Source organism: Balaenoptera physalus (genome assembly GCF_965194825.1).
Source record: "Balaenoptera physalus genome assembly, chromosome: 1".
Taxonomy (NCBI): domain Eukaryota; kingdom Metazoa; phylum Chordata; class Mammalia; order Artiodactyla; family Balaenopteridae; genus Balaenoptera; species Balaenoptera physalus.
The window spans coordinates 102111820-102132895 of NC_138882.1; the positions used below are offsets into that span (position 1 = coordinate 102111820).

The window sequence follows — 21076 nt, forward strand, 5'->3', positions numbered from 1 at the left end:
TTGTCTCTTGGTGCTCAAATTTAGCACAATTCTTGACACATAACTAGTATTGTACTATTTGTTAAGTGAATGATAGTATGCATAAATGAGTGAGTAAATGAGTGAATGAATGACTGCATGAACCCAAAGCCAGCCTAGTTTGCTGGGGAGGAGAATTCAAAAGGTTTAGCAAGGCTCTGTTAAGCAGCCCTTCTATTACCTTCGTTAAAATGAACTTAGTAACCAAAGATGAAATAAAGGGCAGAGTTTTTCTATAGAGTATGGGATGATCTGATCTCATCTGTTGTATATGAAGAACATATTGAACATGATTGATTTAATCATGTCTTATTAGATGTGCCTATCAATAGGTTAAGCATAGTCTCCTCCATCCTAAGACACCAGACAGTCTTTAGTAAAACTGTGACTTCAAATTTCAAGGTCCGATATAACCTGGTAGAATTCATACATTATATCTATATGTCCATAAGTAGTTTAGCATCCTTGTTGCAAAATCAGCAACTTTATTTTCATTTTAAAGAAATAACAGGCAGATGGCAGCTAGACATATCATGGTGATCATTTTGTAAATGTGTAGAAATATCAAATCACTATGCTGTACACCTGGAACTAACATAGTGATATAGGTCAATTAAAACAAATGTAGACACAGACAGAAAATATATAAAAATACTAATGATGGTTATTTCTGGGGGGTGGGGATTATGGGTGATTGTTAATTTTGACTTTATGCTTTTATGTATTTCTAGTTGTCTGCAATGAACATGTATAGCTTATAAAATTAGAAAGAAAACAATAAATGTCATTAAAAAGAGAAAGAACAGAGGTGTGATATCTCATGAAAGACCTCATAATACATCCAAGTATCTTCCACATGAGTACTAGTAAAAGCTGGATCAACAAAATCATTGAAAATGCAGTGATTGTCGTCTCTGTCATTACGCCATTAATATATTGCCAAATTATTCGGTAATAAGCCCTCCTGTAAACTCCCAAACTTTGTCTTTTTACACTCAAAATCCATGTGAACAATGTAGTTGTCCATATTATTGATTTTCATGATGAAGCATATAGATTAATGTAAGACTAAGCCCATAGGGATAATAATACTAATTAAAAAGAGGTCTGAAGGTGATTCTTAAAAATAATTACATCAATATTTCCTTATTTTTGCAGTGTGTTGTCTTTGAGACATATGCTCATTTCCCCCAAAGAGTTGTATAATAGCTTAGAAGAAATAACCACAATACATAATATTAATCCTATACTTTTGCAGAATATGGGAAGGAATATTGTTAAAAATACATCTTAGCAATTGTTTCTCTTTTAAAATATCCAGCGATGTCTGGATGATCTTGACTTTGAAGCATAATGATGAGGTGGGGACTGAGGTTGGACGCAGAGCAGATGAACCACGTGTGGGTCTGAATTTCTGTGTATATGTGCCTGTTGCAGATGAAATCCAACTTTACTGGAATTTACATCAAGGTAATCGATTGCCCTATATTTACACATACCTCTTCTCCACACCTTGCAGCAGCAGGTAACTGAAGGTTGACTGTAATTTTTAAAACTAGAAAACTTGACAAAGATGGGATGGAAAGCATGCAGCGCTTAAATAGAGATGGGTCATGACATTCCATCCCTGTAGGTAGAGCTACATGATTTAAAATATCCTGGATTCGATAGACTCATTCACGCTCAAAAGAGCATTGGACAGAAAAGGCAGGGGTTCACAGCACTGATGTGCACTTTATTCAGAATAATTACACCTGATATCAAAGTTGATGATAAAAAAACAAATTCTCGATATGTTCTGTATGTATTTTTTTTCCTGTGCCCTTAATGTTGTAGCCAGTGTTATTACTGTGATTCTCCCTTAGCAGAGCTTTTTGCTGATATTCAAGGTGACGGGTGGTTCCTGCAGAATGCAACAGAACGATTCCTCACACCAACATGAGCAATCCTGATTGTATTATGGCCACTCAGACTTCGCTTTCATTAGTTGCTGATTGTACTAAATTGATGCAAAATTGACTTGGCTGGCTTGTAAGCCTTTAAACAGTTGGCACTGACTATGTCTGTGATCTTGCTCTGGAAATTATATGGTCAAAGCCTTCATGTTGCTGAAAATCCTAACATTTTTCTTAAGGTCAATTAGGGCCTGGTAAATATGAATCAGTAAGACCGACTCCCTGTGATACTCATATCAAGATAGAGGACACACTTTAATGAAATGCATGGTTTGGGTTTTTTTTTTTTTTTTTAATGTTCTCTCTTGCTTCCTGCTTCATATTCTCTCCATTTTAAGTAAGAGGTCCTCTGTGTCTTCATTTTTAACTGCTGTGTGAGTTTAAAATAAACCAAACTATGGTCTGCAGGCCAAATCCGTCCTGTCTACTATGGCCTATGAACTAAGAATGGTTTTCAAGGTTTTTAGTGATTGAAACAAAATCAAAAGAAGAAGAAGAATTCATGGCACGTGAAAATTATATGAAATTCAAATTTCAGTGTCGGCAAATAAAGTTTCATTGGAACCCAGACACATTCATTTCAGTGTCATCTATGGCTGATTTGAGGCTACAACAGCAGAACTGAGTAGTTGCAACAGAGACTGTCTGGCCCAGGAAGCCTAAAACACTTACTATCTGGCCTTTCACAAAATAAGTTTGCTGACTCTTGGAATAAATCACCAAAGCCTCTGTCTCCATCTGCAGAGGAAAAATGACAAAATCCTAAAAATGCAATAGCAACTCAATTAGCAATAAATATTCACTGGTTTGCCACTTATCAGGTGTTTGGCTTGGGAGAATTACCCTCTTTAAGTCTCAGTTTTGCTGTCTATAAAATAAGGGAAAAAATGACCTCTCTGGTAGAATGAGATAATGTATACATGTTCCTGACACATAGAAAGTGTACAATAAATAACAATTTTTATTATTTTAAAATAATTATTGTTCCTCAGAAATTGGTGCCTATGGAAACAGGTCAGACCATGCTTGAGACTTCAGGATCACAGAATTTCAGACCAAGAAGGAGCCTTAAAACATCCAAACCATGTCTAGAATTTCACAGGAGGAGCTGCATAGGAAAGGCTGAGCTGGTGGAGCAAACATTCCTTGGACAGGTGGTAACAGTCACACCCAGATCAAGTCACTGTGCTGACTCCTAGAACTTAGTTACAAGGGATCCCCACCCTGGTTTATCTGCATCTCCTATACCTCAGAATTCGGTTCTGATGGTGGCTGAGGACTGGCCCTTTACTTAAATGAAAACATTTCCCCTACAAGTTTCAGGTGGGTTGGCCCTTTTCCAATTGAGCTGATGTTCATACTTAGACATTTTCTTTATGTAACTTTCGAAGATTTTGAAATTCTCTCTCTTTCACACACACGCACTCACTAGTGTGTAAAGAATGATGGCTCAAGGTGAAACTCCACTTAGGCACTGTCTAAAGTAAGGAAAGAACTTCATGTATTGTGTTTCTGCTTGGCCATCGGATCATTTCACTATCAGATAGGCCCAGGTTGCTGCTTTGATTCTGGGCACCTAGTAGATACAACTGTACCTGCATTTCTTCATGAGCTTTGGCCTTTCGCACAACTTTCACTGTTAAACTTGAATGGTTCTACAGTGAGAAATGGTAGAATTTGTGCATACTTGTCATTCTCAAGATTCTCTTCAAATAAAGGGGTGAACATTAGGGTGGGTTGCCAAGGTAATGCGGAAAGTTGCCCAGCTAGGTCAGAACTGAGGTCCCTCTCTAAGCTGAGCACAGGTTAGCAGAGTAGTAGGCAAACCTCAGAACGTCAGGAGGGAGCCTGGAATTGCTGTTAGTATGTCCACTATTTGTATTTGTTCTACGCTGAGCTTCAGCAACTCAAGAGCCTCGGGTTTTGAATGTATTAGGATATGATCCTGCTGTGAAGGGCATTCTGAAAAACTCACTTTCTTCCACCTGCTCCATCAGCCTTTGCTTCTGTGGTGGTTCCGAGCGAGCCATTAGTGGTGCGAAGCATTAGAGCACTCTCCGCAGCGTAAGTGTAAACCCCAACTCCTCTGCTCATAGCTGGCATTGGGTCCCTGATGTATTAGAGGTCAGTGGATTTTCCTATCAAACCCAAGTTAAAGAATGAAGGGAAAACAGGACCGTCACTGGAAAGTGATGGCTATTAGCATGACTGAGTAGTTGGGCACTGTTCTGCTGAATCAGGAGAAATTTCACAACTGGGAGCAACCCTGGGTTTGCTCTTCTAGCTGCCAAAATGAGCCATTTCCCCCCAGGAGGACAACCCAGCATATCTGTAATACCTACAAATTGCCACTTTCTATCTTCCTTCCTTCTAATATTTTCATTTCTAAATTACCTCTGGGAGGCTCCTACTGGTTTTGTTTAACGAGCACTTCATTCCCACACTTAGGAGTTGAAAACAGTAACATCAAGTGCCCTTCCAAGTATTTATTTTTCATCACTGTTATGTATGTGGGGCTCAGCAAGGGAAATGAGACTGGTGTTCAAGTTGACAGCAAGGAAATTAAAAACTGGGATTCGGTGATGCCATTCACTTTTACAACAGAGATATAAGAACCACATGAGTGAAATCGTGTGTCTAGGATTGTAAATGTTCTGAAGCATCACAGACATCCTTGTTTAAGTGACATGCCGCCTGTCAATGGATTCAACATGTGAGGGCAACTGGTAAAATGTGAACTGGACATTTCAGCGTAACACAGCAAATGGCAGGAGACTCCGACTAGAGCAATTGAAAAATTACAAGTTAGGTTTAAGGTATTTGCCCAAGGAGGTATAATCTTCATCTCAGAGAAGCAATTGGAAGCATCATCTTAATGATCACAAGTCGTCAGGCTTGTAGAAGTTAATCTCAGACCAAAAAAAAAAAAAAAGAAAGAAAGAAAGAAAAAGAAATCCCCCTGAACTATGGTAGCAGAAAAGCTATGATGGGAACCAAGTAATCTCTAGGAAAAAGAAGTTATATAAGTCTTAAGTCTGATTCTTGGAAACCAGAAGTGAGGACTGAGAACAAGGCTAGTGAGAGTATGAGAGTCTGTCTGTTGGTAAGGAGATTACAGAGGACAGCTGAGCAGCTGAACTGGGGTTCTTAATACAAATTGAGCTGGGTCTCTCACTCTACCTTCCCTTTGCCCCATGGTCTTGGTCCGAAAGTCAGAGCTGGAAAGTTGGGGATGGCCTAGAGATCTTTTCACTTGACTTTTCTTTTAAGCAGAAACTCGCCAAAAAGCATCACTCACAGGAGCCCATTCAACTTCTGTTTGAGCTTTTCCAGAGTCTGGGGATTTATCATAACTCAAGGCATTCTACTGTATATTCTCAAACAGCTGGAGAGAATAATTGTTGGAAAATACAAAGCTGAAAACCCAACTCTCTCTTTTTACCCAGTGGTCCCTATTCTATCTTCCTGAAATAACAAGTCCTTCTGTTATGTAATAGTCCTCTAAAACTGGTTGACAACTGTAACACGTTAAATCATGTGCTTACCAGCCTTTTTAAACTCTCTTTCATGTGAAAAACCCTTCGTCAAAGACAGAACCCTCCTATACCACTGCTTCGTTAAAATGTTTTTTTTTCCGATGACTGGACTCTTGCTGTGGGCAGTCCAGGGCATGTGTCAGGGGGACTAAAACTGTTTTGGTCCTTGTTTAGTCTGAAATTGTGTTAGCTTCTTAGCCACTCATGACAAAATGTTGTATGGAATTGAACTTGAATGGAAGCTAAGATTCCCACATATTTGCCAATTGAACAACTTGTTAACACAGCTCTACACCATTCTACATTTTTGCAGTTTGTTTTTATAGCCTTAATTTGTAGCACAGTGCCTAGTATATAGTAGGGACTTAATAAATGTTCACCAAAAGCTCATAAGAAATCCTCATATAGCCATGTTGGTTAGTTTAGAAGTCTCCCAGTTTTCTCTAGGTAGTCTATTGGAAATAGTTTGTGATTTTATTTCAAATATTAACTTGTGTGTTTTTGTGTTTGAAAGAGGGTCTAAGATCTTACGTTTTCCCCCCAAGAATATTTTGTATTCTTCTTAAGGTTTGGGACAGTATCCCTTAAAGGTTTTTAATAGCATTGGTCTCTTATGTGATGTTGTTATCTCTCTACTACCAATAAGTGATACTAGCAGTTCACTGACTGCTTCTTCCACTCTTTTGGGTGAAGAAATTCTCATCAATGCAAGCCAACTATTAGCAGGACACATCTTTTAGCAGATATCTTGATATGTGAATTCACCCATTTTGGAAGATTACAGAGCATTTAGATTTCCTAATTTGGCTTTAGACAATATCTATATCCTCTAAATGGTTGTATCATCTATAATATACACTCACAATGCCTTTTCTATAAGATCTTTGATCTTCACTGAAAAATATTTCACTGTCTCTAATTCACAGTGCAAGTCTATACCTTCTTGACATACATCTCTCCTTTCTAATCATATTATGTATTTCTTTCAAAGTTTTACCCTTGAATATCTTTATTGCAAGCATGCGTTACATTCCATCTCCATAATACCTGCATATTTATCCCTGGAATTAAAAGCTGGTATTCTTGATGATTATTGTGGTGGGTGGAGAAAAATGTCTCCCTAAAGATGTCTATATCCTAATTCCTGGAACCTGTTCCCTTACATGACAAAAGGGATGTGATTAAATTAAGGGATTTCAGATGGAAAGATTATCTGTGTGTCTCCACTCTAATCACATGGCTCCTTAGAAGTGGAGACTGTGTCCAGCCTGTGGTTAGAGAAAGATGTGGTGATGGAAGAAAGGCACAGAGAAATGGAAAGTTCCTGGCTTTGAAGGTAGAGGAAGGGGCCACAAGCCAAGGAATGCAGGTGGCCTCCAGAAGCTGGAAAATGAAAGGAAACAGGCTCTCCCCTAGAGCCTCCAGCTGGGAATGCAGCCCTGTCGACACTGTGATCTTGGCCCAGTGAGACCCTTATTGACTTCTAAATACAGAACTGTAAGAAAATATATTTGTGTTGTTTTGAGCCACTAAATTTGTGGTAATTGGTGGTGATTTTCTACAGCAGCAGTAGAAAATAAATGTACTTATTATGCAATCACTGGGAAGGGATACACATAAGCCAAGGAATTTTGTTCCCCAAACTTTCTCTTATTTTTCTCCTGAGAATAACTGTTGCCTTTTTTTAACTTTGTGGTTTGCCACAGTGTCTGGTTTTACAGTTTTATAAGGGTGTTTTCACTATATTCCTCTCAAATTTAATTGAAAAATCTTCTTGATCAGGCCATTGAGCCTCCTACTAAATACATGTTTTCCTGTTCTTGGTAATATATGTACTGATCCCTTCCAAGAACACATATTCTGATACTATAAACCATGGCCCAGCAACTTAATCTCAGCCTTCCTGTTGCTATGTGTGCTTAGTTCTTGATTTCCTACATGCTCTGTTACCTTCCAAATCATAACATTTAGCTACGTCATGAAATATTTTGACTTTAACCCAAATATTCACACTATAAGTTCTTCTGAAAGCACCATTAGTATTCATACACATTAGGTAAAAATGTGGGGAAATTGCTGGCTTTAATAGACATTGCATGATATTCCAGTGTAGCTTATACATTCACCAGGAAGACAGTACATCTCCTCATTAGCCCCACTGGTTCTATGTGTGAGTATTCCTATTTCATTTTCCAAACCAAAAAAATCACATACCTGACCTATGTCTAGTCTTCTTGGTGCCATTAACAAGTGTTCCATTATTTTCCAATACAGGTTAACAAACCATATTTTGTGTGAAGCACGAAACGTTACTTTCTCTTTAGAAGGTTCAGTTTTATTCTCTGGGATGTGGCTCATGCCTCTTCTCAGATTTCAAAGGGGTGCATTAAAAAAAAATCTCTTTCTCCTCAATCTCATTCTTCTGCGGAGCAACCTCAGTACTAAGTTTGATTCTGCCTGTCCTCTTTGAAATCTTTTAATTTCTGCTTTCTTTCCTGAATTGCGCATCCCATGCTGTCTAAAGTCCACTCATTCTGATGGTTTTCAAGTGTTTCACTTTTGTCAGAGAGACCAGCTTACATTCATGGTGCACACAATCAGTGGCCCCCTCAGGAGAAAGTTCACTAATGAGCCTGGAGTTCTTGATTTCCCCAGCTGAAGACACACAATTGCTTTTGGGGTCACCTTTGTTTCAATCGCTTGAATTAGTCTTGTCTCTGATCAAGGGATTTTTAGAATCCCCTAGGTCAACAATTTGATACTCAATAGTGGCCATTCTTGCTGCACTTCCTGCACTATCATTGTACAATTAGTTTTAAACATGGATTCTTACCTCGTTCTTTGACAAATCAACTTGTGCTTGGAACTAACTAATAATAATTGAGATCTTACTATGGACCGTGAGCTCCACATTATTTTCCTTGAATCTTCACAAGTACCATATGTGTTAGGTCCTAGTATTATCCTAATTTTTAGATGAAAAACTAGCCTTAGGGAGCCCAAGTAATTTCCTCTAAGTCCTGCAGGTAGTAAGGGGTGGAGATGGGATTCAAACCCAGGTCTGTATGACTCCAGAGCCTAAGTGTGTACTCACTTAGTTCTATTCATAGGATGTAAGCGACAGTGTCAGCAACTGAATCTCTTTCTTTATTTTCTATTCCCAAATCCAAGTCCTTTTGGACTGCAGTGCCACATTGCTCCTCTTGCCAGTCCACTGGGGGACTGGAACCCGGTGTCTGGATCCCTCGGACTCTGTCCTGATACCTACGACATCTCCTCCCTGGCCCTGCTTACCTAAATGTGCACTTAATCCCTGCTCATTGCTGCGAATGCTGCTATCGGCCCTACTTGACCGCTGTGTTTCTTCTTGGCCTTGATTTCTTCTTGCCAGGTTAATATCACTGCCACTAATAATGTAGCCAACCCAAGGATGGGTTCAACTCAGGGCAAGCAGAAGCGTGTGTGTGTGTGTGTGTGTGTGTGTGTGTGTACGTGCGCACATGCGTATGCGTGCACATGTGATGTGGGGAGTGACTGGGGGGGGAGAGAGAGAGAGATTGATTTGAGATGCATTTTTGAATGTATTCATCTATATGCAGACAAAGGAATGATATGAAAAATATTTATCAACCTACAAGCACTAACTACTTAGTATGAATCCCTGCTCTAGTACTGGTATCCAGTACCAGCTGGTGCTGAAGGCATACCACTGACAGGTATTACCCTGTTAGTTGCTAGATGTTGGGGGGCACCTAAGAGATCCTAGGGAAGGCACTTAGGGATCTTAAATGGCAATAGCCATTTACCAACTGGCAAAAGGATTTCTATATTTTAACACAGAATATCAGTCCTGTGTGGGTGGGTCGAGGAAAGAAAAGAAGATTTCAGAGTGAGATAAAACGATTGTGTGCTCAAAGGTGTATTTGAAATATATGAAATTTATATAGTAAATCCAGTCTCACCCTGTTCCAGTCCTTCCTTTACAGAATAGTTAGAATAATCTTTCTAAAACAGAATTTTATCCTTTCCTCTGCTTGAAACTGTATGGTGGATCCCATATCTCCCCTGTATGATGGTCCTCACACCTATTCTCTGATGAGATAAAACTTCGTAGCTTGGCATTCAAGAAACTACAAGATCTGGTCTCTGGTTGCTTCTTCAAAATTTTCCCTCCTTCCCAACACACACAACACACACCACACACACCCTTTACCCTCTAATCATATCAAAACCATTTGATATTTCTGGAACATAGTGTATTAGCTCATGTACCTTTTTGCCCAAGCAGTTCCATCCTGGAAAGCATCCACCAATACTAGAGTACTCAAATAAATGTCACCTCTCTGGGAAGCCTTACTCCCCATCTGGGCTTCACTAAAATCAGGTACATAGCGCTTGGCTCTGATCACCTTCTAACTGTTAGGTGCTTGTCAGCCTCTCACTCCAGATTGTGAACTTCATGTCCACATGTCCAATGCAGCTACCTCTCTTCATTCTTTAGCCTCTACTGCAAGCTCAATATCTAATTAATAGTAGGTACTCAAGAAATACTAAAGAGGTTTTTGGAACCAAGGTGGCGGAGTAGAAGGACGTGCTCTCACTCCCTCTTGTGAGAACACCAGAATCACAACTAACTGCTGAACAATCATTGACAGGAAGACACTAGAACTCACCAAAAAAGATACCCCACATCCAAAGACAAAGGAGAAGCCACAATGAGATGGTAGGAGGGGCACAATCACAATAAAATCAAATCCCATAACTGCTGGGTGGGTGACTCACAAACCTTCAGAGTGAAGGTCCTGAGCCCCACGTCAGGCTTCCAAACCTGGGGGTCCGGCAATGGGAGGAGGAATTCCTAGAGAATCAGACATTGAAGCCTAGCGGGATTTGATTGCAGGACTCTGACAGGACTAGGGGAAACAGAGACTCCACTCTTGGAGGGCACACACAAAGTGGCGTGTGCATCAGGACCTAGGGGAAGGAGCAGTGACTCCAGGGGAGACTGAAACAGACTTACCTGCTAGTGTTGGAGAGTTACCTGCAGAGGCAGGGGGCGGCTGTGGCTCACCATGAGGACAAGGACACCGGCAGCAGAAGTTCTGGGAAGTACTCCTTGGCGTGAGCCCTCCCAGAGTCCTCCATTAGCCCCACCAAAGAGCCCGGGTAGGCTCCAGGGCTGGGTAGCCCTAGGCCAAACAGCCAACAGGGAGGGAACCCAGCCGCACCCATCAGCAGTCAAGCGGATTAAAGTTTTACTGAGCTCTGCCCGCAAGAACAACAGTCAGCTCTACCCACCACCAGTCCCTCCCATCAGGAAACTTGCACAAGCCTCTTAGATAGCCTCATCCACCAGAGGGCAGACAGCAGAAGCAGGAAGAACTACAGTCCTGCACCCTGTGGAACAAAAACCACATTCACAGAAAGATAGACAAGATGAAAAGGCAGAGGGCTATGTACCAGATGAAGGAACAAGATAAAACCCCAGAAAAACAACTAAATGAAGTGGAGATAGGCAACCTTCTAGAAAAAGAATTCAGAATAATGATAGTGAAGATTATCCAGGACCTCGGAAAAAGAATGGAGGCAAAGATTGAGAAGATGCAAGAAATGTTTAACAAAGACCTAGAAGAATTAAAGAACAAACAAACAGAGATGAACAATAAAATAAATGAAATGAAAAATACACTAGAAGGAATCAATAACAGAATAACTGAGGCAGAAGAACGGATAAGTGACCTGGAAGACAGAATGGTGGAATTCACTGCTGAGAAACAGAATAAAGAAAAAAGAATGAAAAGAAATGAAGACAGCCTAAGGGACCTCTGGGACAACATTAAACGCAACAACATTTGCATTATAGGGGTCCCAGAAGGAGAAGAGAGAGAAAGGACCCGAGAAAATATTTGAAGAAATTATAGTCGAAAACTTCCCTAACATGGGAAAGAAAATAGCCACCCAAGTCCAGGAAGCGCAGAGAGTCCCAGGAAGGATAAACCCAAGGAGAAACACGCTGAGACACATAGTAATCAAAGTGGCAAAAATTAAAGACAAAGAAAAATTATTGAAAGCAGCAAGGGAAAAATGACAAATAACATACAAGGGAACTCCCATAAGGTTAACAGCTGACTTCTCAGCAGAAACTCTACAAGCCAGAAGGGAGTGGCATGACATATTTAAAGTGATGAAAGGGAAGAACCTACAACGAAGATTACTCTACCCAGCAAGGATCTCATTCAGATTCGATGGAGAACTCAAAAGTTTACAGACAAGCAAAAGCTAAGAGAATTCAGCACCAAAAAACCAGCTCTACAACAAATGCTAAAGGAACTTCTCTAAGTGGGAAACACAAGAGAAGAAAAGGACCTACAAAAACAAACCCAAAACAATTAAGAAAATGGTCATAGGAACATACATATCAATAATTACCTTAAACATGAATGTATTAAATGCTCCAACCAAAAGACAAAGGTTTGTTGAATGGATAAAGAAACAACGCCCATATATATGCTGTCTACAAGAGACCCACTTCAAACCTAGCGAAACATACAGACTGAAAGTGAGGGGATGGAAAAAGATATTCCATGCAAATGGAAATCAAAAGAAAGCTGGAGTAGCAATACTCATATCAGATAAAATAGACTCTAAAAAAATGTTGCAAAAGACAAAGAAGGACACTACATAATGATCAAGGGATCAATCCAAGAAGAAGATATAACAATTATAAATATATATGCACCCAACATAGGAGCACCTCAATACATAAGGCAACTGCTGACAACTATAAAACAGGAAATCGACAGTAACACAATAATAGTGGGAGACTTTAACATCTCACTTACACCAATGGACAGATCATCCAAACAGAAAATAAATAGGGAAACAGATGCTTTAAATGACACAACAGTCCAGATAGATTTAATTGATATTTATAGGACATTCCATCCAACAACAGCAGATTACACTTTCTTATCAAGTGCGCACGGAACACTCTCCAGGATAGATCACATCTTGAGTCACAAATCAAGCCTCAGTAAATTTAAGAAAATTGAAATCATATCAAGCATCTTTTCTGACCACAACACTATGAGATTAGAAATGAATTACAGGGAAAAAAATGTAAAAAACATAAACACATGGAGGCTAAACAATACGTTACTAAATAACCAAGAGATCACTGAAGAAATCAAAGAGGATATCAAAAAGTACCTAGAGACAGATGACAATGAAAACACGATGATCCAAAACCTATGGGATGCAGCAAAAGCAGTTCTAAGAGGGAAGTTTATAGCTATAGAAGTCTACCTCAAGAAACAAGAAAAATCTCAAATAAACAATCTAACCTTACACCTAAAGGAATTAGAGAAAGAAGAACAAACAAAACCCAAAGTTAGCAGAAGGAAAGAAATCATAAAGATCAGAGCAGATATAAATGAAATAGAAACAAAGAAAACAATAGCAAAGATCAATAAAACTAAAAGCTGGTTCTTTGAGAAGATAAACAAAATCGATAAACCATTAGCCAGACTCATCAAGAAAAAGAGGGAGAGGACTCAAATCAATAAAATCAGAAATGAAAAAGGAGAAGTTACAACAGACATTGCAAAAATACAAAGCATCCTAAGAGACTACTACAAGCAACTCTATGCCAATAAAATGGACAACCTGGAAGAAATGAACAAATTCTTAGAAAGGTATAACCTTCCAAGCCTGAATCAGGAAGAAACAGAAAATATGAACAGACCAATCACAAATAATGAAGTTGAAACTGTGATTAAAAATCTTCCAACAAACAAAAGTCCAGGACCAGATGGCTTCACACGTGAATTCTTTCAAACATTTAGAGAAGAGCTAACACCCATCCTTCTCAAACTCTTCCAAAAAATTGCAGAGGAAGGAACACTCCCAAACTCATTCTATGAGGCCACCATCACCCTGATACCAAAATCAGACAAAGATACTACAAAAAAAAGAAAATTACAGACCAATATCACTGATGAATATAGATGCAAAACTCTTCAACAAAATACTAGCAAACAGAACCCAACAACACATTAAAAGGATCATACACCATGATCAAGTGTGATTTATCTTAGGGATGCAAGAATTCTTAATATATGCAAATCAATCCATGTGATTCACCATATTAACAAACTGAAGAATAAAAACCATATGATCATCTCAGTAGATGCAGAGAAAGCTTTTGACAAAATTCAACACCCATTTATTATAAAAACTCTCCAGAAAGTGGGCATAGAGGAAACCTACCTCAACATACTAAAGGCCATATATGACAAACCCACAGCCAACATCATTCTCAATGGTGAAAAACTGAAAGCATTTCCTCTAAGATCAGGAACAAGACAAGGATGTCCACTCTTGCCACTATTATTCAATACAGTTTTGGAAGTCCTAGCCACGGCAATCAGGGAAGAAAAAGAAATAAAAGGAATACAAATTGGAAAAGAAGAAGTAAAACTGTCACTGTTTGCAGATGACATGATACTATACATAAAGAACCCTAAAGATGCCACCAGTAAACTACTAGAGCTAATCAATGAATTTGGTAAAGTTGCAGGATACAAAATTAATGCACAGATATCTCTTGCATTCCTATACACTAATGATGAAAAATCTGAAAGAGAAATTAAGGAAACACTCCCATTTACCATTGCAACACAAAGAATGAAATATCTAGGAATAAACCTACCTAGGGAGACAAAAGACCTGTATGCTGAGAAGTATAAGACACTGATGAAAGAAATAAAAGATGATACCAACAGATGGAGAGATATACCATGTTCTTGGATTGGAAGAATCAATATTGTGAAAATGACTATACTACCCAAAGCAATCTACAGATTCAATGCAATCCCTATCAAATTATCAATGGCATTTTTTACAGAACTAGAACAAAAAATCTTAAAATTTGTATGGAGACAGAAAAGACCCCGAATAGCCAAAGCAGTCTTGAGGGAAAAAAGCAGAGCTGGAGTAATCAGACTCACTGACTTCAGACTATACTACAAAGCTACAGTAATCAAGACAATATGGTACTGGCACAAAAATGGAAATATAGATCAATGGAACAGGATAGAAAGCCCAGAGATAAACCCACACACCTATGGTCAACTAATCTATGACAAAGGAGGCAAGGATATACAATGGAGAAAAGACAGTCTCTTCAATAAGTCGTGCTGGGAAAACTGGACAGCTACATGTAAAAGAATGAAATTAAAACACTCCCTAACACCATACACAAAAATAAACTCAAAATGGATTAGAGATCTAAATGTAAGACCAGACACTATAAAACTCTTAGTGGAAAACATAGGAAGAACACTCTTTGACATAAATCACAGCAAGATCTTTTCTGATCCACCTCCTAGAGTAATGGAAATAAAAACAAAAATAAACAAATGGGACCTAATGAAACTTCAAAGCTTTTGCACAGCAAAGGAAACCATAAACAAGAGGAAAAGACAACCTTAAGAATGGGAGAAAATATTTGCAAACAAATCAATGGACAAAGAATTAATCTCCAAAATATATAAACAGCTCATGCTGGTCAATATTAAAAAAACAAAAAACCCAATCCAAAAATGGGCAGAAGACCTAAATAGACATGTCTCCAAAGAAGACATACAGATGGCCAAGAAGCACATGAAAGGCTGCTCAGCATCACTGATTATTAGAGAAATGCAAATCAAAACTACAATGAGGTATCACCTCACACCAGTTAGAATGGGCATCATCAGAAAATCTACAAACAACAAATGCTGGAGAGGGTGTGGAGAAAAGGGAACCCTCTTTCACTGTTGGTGGGAATGTAAATTGATACAGCCACTGTGGAGAACAGTATGGAGGTTCATTAAAAAACTAAAAATAGAATTACCATATGACCAGCAATCCCACTACTGGGCATATACACAGAGAAAACCATAATTCAAAAAGACACATGCACCCCAATGTTCATTGCAGCACTATTTACAATAGCCAGGTCATGGAGGCAACCTAAATGCCCATTGACAGATGAATGGATAAAGAAGATGTGGTACATATATACAATGGAATATTACTCAGCCATAAAAAGGAACGAAATTCGGTCATTTGTAGAGACGTGGATGGACCTAGAGACTGTCATACTGAGTGAAGTAAGTCAGAAAGAGAAAAACAAATATCGTATATTGATGCATGTATGTGGAACCTAGAAAAATGGTACAGATGAACCGGTTAGCAGGGCAGAAATAGAGACACAGATGTAGAGAAGAAACGTATGGACACCAAGGGGGGAAAGTGGCGGGGGGTGGGGGTGGTGCTGTGATGAATTGGGAGATTGGGATTGACATGTATACACTGATGTGTATAAAATAGATGACTAATATGAACCTGCTGTATAAAAAAATAAATAAAATAAAATTCAAAAATTCAAAAAAAAAATAAAAAAGAAATACTCAAGAGGATTAAGCATTTACTCCTATAATCTCACTGATCTACATACCAAGGATGTAGGGTGCTGGAGCTGAGGCATGGAGGGTTTTGTACACCATACAGCCTTTATGTGGTAGGGTCATGCTTAAATCCAGTCTTCCAATGCCAGAAGGAAAAATTTGAGGACATTACATTTTTTATAATACTTCAGGAAATTAACACAGAAAAATCAAGTTAGGCCCTTTTTTGGGCATACATTTCCTCTAAGGCTAGATTAATTTTCCTTTCCAATGTCTTTCCCTGATTATACTTCAGGAACCCATTCATTAGGTCCTGTTGCATCAGGTAAACTACATGAGACTTTTCCTTTGAGAAGGTGTGTCTTCATTATAAAGTCTCCTCATTCCTTATGCTTTGACTCTTGGTGCTGGTTTCGGCCCCTCCTTTGTCTCTCCTTCTCTCCTCCTGACTGTCAGCCTTCTTTGGGCCTCTACATCTAGATGTTCCAGGACTGATGACTTATCCGCTGAGTCCTGGCTCCTCACATTGTTTTTGGGATCCCAAACTCATTCAGACCCTTAAGGTGCTTTCTGGGAACCTACAGTGTGTACAACGTTAAAACCATGGCCTTATCCAGAGCTTATGTGCAGAAGTGCTGCCTGACTTCTCACTATTTGATGCTTTTAATGATTCTCCAGCATGGCTGGAGATGTTCACCCTCCAGCTTCTAGATCCCATCCTAACCTTGGCCTGTTCAATGCCAAATCTCTCAATTATCACCATAGTTCACTGCTGCCCATGGCATTAGTATGGCAGTAAATTTCACTTTGGCTTTATAATATGTAGAAATGTAGCCTCCAGATAACTATACATTCCATAAGTAGCAGATAAAATATTCTGTACATCCCTGGTAGAAACCTGCTTTAGACAGTTTGTGCATGCTGACAATTTTTCAAGTGAAAAGTGAGCAAAAAACCTCTAGAGCTGTGCTGTCCAATATGGTAGACTTATGTGTCTATTAAGCCTTGCGATATGGCTAGTTCTAATTGAGAGTTCTGTAAGCATTAAACATCTGATTTCAAGGACTATGAAAAATGTAAAATATATCCTTAACAACTTTAACATTAATTCTATGTTGAAATGATAATATTTCAGTTTTTTTTTTTTTTGGATAAAACAAGTTGTTAAAATCCACTTCTATTTATTTTTACTTTTTTTAATGTGGATAACAATACAGTTAAAGTTACATGCGTGGCTTGCATGACTTTGTATTGGACTGCGCTCTCCAGAGGCTTTGCCTGGTGGCTCTTTGATATTAGTAAGCTGACTGTGTACAGATAGAGGAAAATTAATGCAGAATTAAAATGCAAAAAGGGTTATGAATGACAGGAGGAAGCTTCTGCTCAGATTTTAAAATTTCTGTTCCCTGAATACACCAACATGCCACCTGCCTTGACAAGCTTTTAAGAACGCCTGATAATCCTCAGAGAAATGAAGCTGAACCAAATGGCATCTGTCTAAGGCTCACTGCCTGGTGCCTAACCTCAGAGGCTTAAAATCAATATTGATTTTCATCATTTATTTTATCCTGGCATTTAAATATCCCTTAGATTTATTACCTTTAGGTTTTTGGTTCAGATCCAGTGATGGGTATGATACAAGGGTGGTAATAAGTTATGTAGATATCATTTAATTTATGAACTCTGGAGCTCCAGGGTAGTTCAAGAAATATATTAACCGCATACACATCACCCTTCATTTTGCAGTAAGATTTCTAAGCTGGGTCCCTATTGTGCCACTTAATTTATGGTCCGGCCAGGTACATGGATCTGCGTACAGTATTTCAGTATAAGTTTCTCCAGCCATCAGAGGGGACGAAGAGGGGCTTCAAAGGAGCCAGCTGGACAGCTGATGGACTGCTCTCTCTCCTATCCGTAGGCTGAGGCATTATGTAGTTTTTAAAGCTTGTCAGCGGTTTGGGCCTTTTTCTGCTCTGAGAAGCTGCACGCACCGGCCTAGACAAGCAGAATCCGCCACGCTGCAGCAGGCAGAGGACAGCTCCCAGGGTTACTTACGTTGACAGCCGTAGTGCCAGGAATTTCCCGGCAGACACTCGTCACACTTAGGCCCTGTTGTTCCAGTCTTACACTCACAAAATCCTGAGCCATTACAACGATCATGGACTGAGCCCAAAGGGTTACAATAACACTCTGTAGAAACAAGACAACACACAGGCTGGAGACAAGTCCGCATGGCTCATAAGGTATCAACACAGGAGTGCTGCTTACTTAAATGCATCACTTAAAGAAAGGCGTCCACTAATGAAATGCTTTGGCAAATATGGCTATTTCAGGTCCATTTATTTATTTGCTCAGCCTTCCATGATATCATTTTTCTGTTATGGGAGGAAATCATCTGAAAACCTCTAAGGAAATAAGACATCATGCTCTTCGCTGGTAACAGATCGTAATGGAGTTTCCATTTGTTAGGGCATTTTTAGACGGTTTAATGAACGCAATGAGAAGTTTACATATCAAGGATAAATCAATATGCCATCAGTGTAAAATCTGTTTTAAATTATTCAAATGAGCTTATCGGCTACACTCAAAATTTGAGAACTGCTGAACGTTGTTAAAGTGGAATATGAACGCACTTTGTTCATTCAAAGTCAGTTTTACTTTATGATTTGGGATGGTGCTTTATATATATATTTATACTATGTTGTGATGAGCCTTTAGATATTCTATCTGCTACACATGTTAAGTTAGTATAGCTTTTATGCAACCTAGATTAACAATCATGAAAGGAAGATGAATTTTGTAATCCTAAATAAATTTCAACATAGGCATAATTTGAGACTTGTATCATTATAATGTCTATGGACAGAACAATATAACTTTGTGTAATACAAAGTAAATAGAATAATTTCTTGATTCCTGACACATTATTATGCAGGATATTTTTACTTCTGAAGCTCTGTTTTTCTTAAAGCCTGAATCAGAAATAAGAATTCCTTAGGCTTCCATTAGCTTGAAAGGTAACAGCAGCTAGTTTCCAGCGTTTGGAATTTGTAGGCCAAAGTTACTTTCTTTGTAATCCCACTGTATAATACTGGGCAAGTTATTATGCCCCTCTGTCTCTTGATTTCCTTTATTTTAAAATGGTCCCATTAAGAGGTTTTCATGTCAAAAAACCAAAATCACACCAGCAACTAACCAAGCAACCAACTGTGAGAAACCCTGAGAATTTTAGTTTAATAACTTTAAGTTTAGCATCTTAGATTGGCAATGGAGATTCAGGGTTTACTGTTAAATCAAGAGGTTTGGTTCTGTTTTTGTCATAGGGACTAATCAGATAATTTCTTCAAAGAATTTGAAGTACCTTAGAATCATTATTTATTTCATGTTGAGTAAGTCAGTTTTGAAGCTCAGCATTCTTAAGATACAAACATTTGTATGACTAAGAGTAACATACATAGGTAAAAATAAAACCAAATAAAGTCTAAAATGCTCTCTCCTTGTCTGGACTGATTTGCACTTAATAACTGGAGTTTTATTTTAAATTGGCATTTTCTATTTTAATGTGTGTATATACAGCAGTTGTTTAAAACATTTTTAAATAGCAATTTTGTTGTGGCTTTAAAAATACACACATACACACACACACACTATAAGTATATACCTATAGCAAGACTACTATAATATGTTTCTTACTATTTAAAGTGTATAAGTTGACAATGAATCACCAACATTTCATAAGCCGGGGAGTAGAGTTACATCTGGCCAATACGAATTCACATACTGTGTTAGTCAATTAGCCCGTAACAACTGATTAATATAAGGTTTTAGATGTAAAAAAAAAGTAAACAAAATTTTTAGAAATGTGGAACATCTAAACCACGGTACATCTCAGTGGCTGTCATACAAAAGGCGGTAAGTGTAATGTTAGTCAGGAAAATAAGTGACAAGGAGAGGTGGGGTCTACAATCCACATTACATACAAATAATTTAGTTTAAAAAATATCATTTCTGGAACGATGGTCAATGGTAGATGTTGGGGTGATGAGGATGGCCTTGGAGAATTATATTTTATTCCATGAAACTAGGAAGAATATGCAGGACTGTTAGACCAAAAAACAACATGAAATACTTTTGGAAGTCTGATTAAAAAGTTATACTACAATTGATTTATAAGTATTAGAAGTGTCTTATGTTTGCTTTGTTTTACAGAAGGTACCTCTGATTACCTGATCTTGGGTTTCCAGGGGAATGAAAACAATAATACATCATAATTGGAGATATGTTTAGTAGCAACTGCTGAGCCCTGCATTTCATTCAGATGTCAAGCTTGTTATCAGGGATTATTAGCAGTGATTACCCAAGGTCACATATCCTCTAGCTTCCTGCTTAATGTTCGAGTTTATATGAAATGGAAGCATGCAAGGGTGTCATCTTCATGAAATTGCTGCATCATACAGGCTAATCACATGCATCTTTGGAAACATGGCTGGCTTGGAATTTGTATGAAAATGGGGAAATTTACCAGGAATCACAAAGCAGCGATCACTGTGACAACACGGAATAGCGTGCATTTTATATTTGCCATAATATAAAATGATGCAAATAGTTTAAGACATCTATTTCAACACAGTCAACATTGTGTCAAAGATATGTGCTGTTCCCTCATAGCCAGGGTGGTGGATTTCATTGCCAATTGTTAAAGAAATGGCAAAGTGCCTTTTCCCCCCTTAAGTTTAGAGACAGCTTAAATGAAGCTCAAATTTTCAGAGATTAGTGCCTAATTCTGTGAAAGTGAATTGGGTAAATATCCATTCATTTTCATTAGTGCTTTCTATACAAAATGGCATTAAAATTAACTCTTAGCTACTTGTGGTATATCCTCTCAAATTTAATTCTCAGCCCTGCTGCAAGCCCTTTGGGGAACTTAAATGTAAAAAATAGCGAATAGGTTCGTGCTGCCCCATAGGGCAAACCCTGGTAATGGAGCCACAGGCTTCCAATGGCCTTCAGAGAGCAAACCTCAGCTTCTGTCTCATGCCCAGGCAGCCTGACAGCTCTGCCCTTGGTCCCTCAAGTGGGAAAAGTGGAAGCTATAACTCTTTTAGGAAACTTTTGT

At 38.6% G+C, this 21076-nt stretch overlaps 1 protein-coding gene across 4 annotated transcripts in view; it reads right to left on the reverse strand.

Moving 5' to 3' along the window:
• NTNG1 (netrin G1) overlaps window positions 1-21076 on the reverse strand; it is a 327350-nt gene that overhangs the window by 34535 nt on the left and 271739 nt on the right. For 3 of the 4 annotated variants that reach the window (XM_082452305.1, XM_082452308.1, XM_082452306.1), the window contains one exon: window positions 18016-18150. The exons of the other annotated variant lie outside the window; for it this stretch is intronic. In XM_082452305.1, coding sequence (XP_082308431.1) covers window positions 18016-18150 — 135 coding nt within the window. The remainder of the gene's footprint in view (window positions 1-18015; window positions 18151-21076) is intronic. 4 annotated transcript variants of the gene reach the window in all.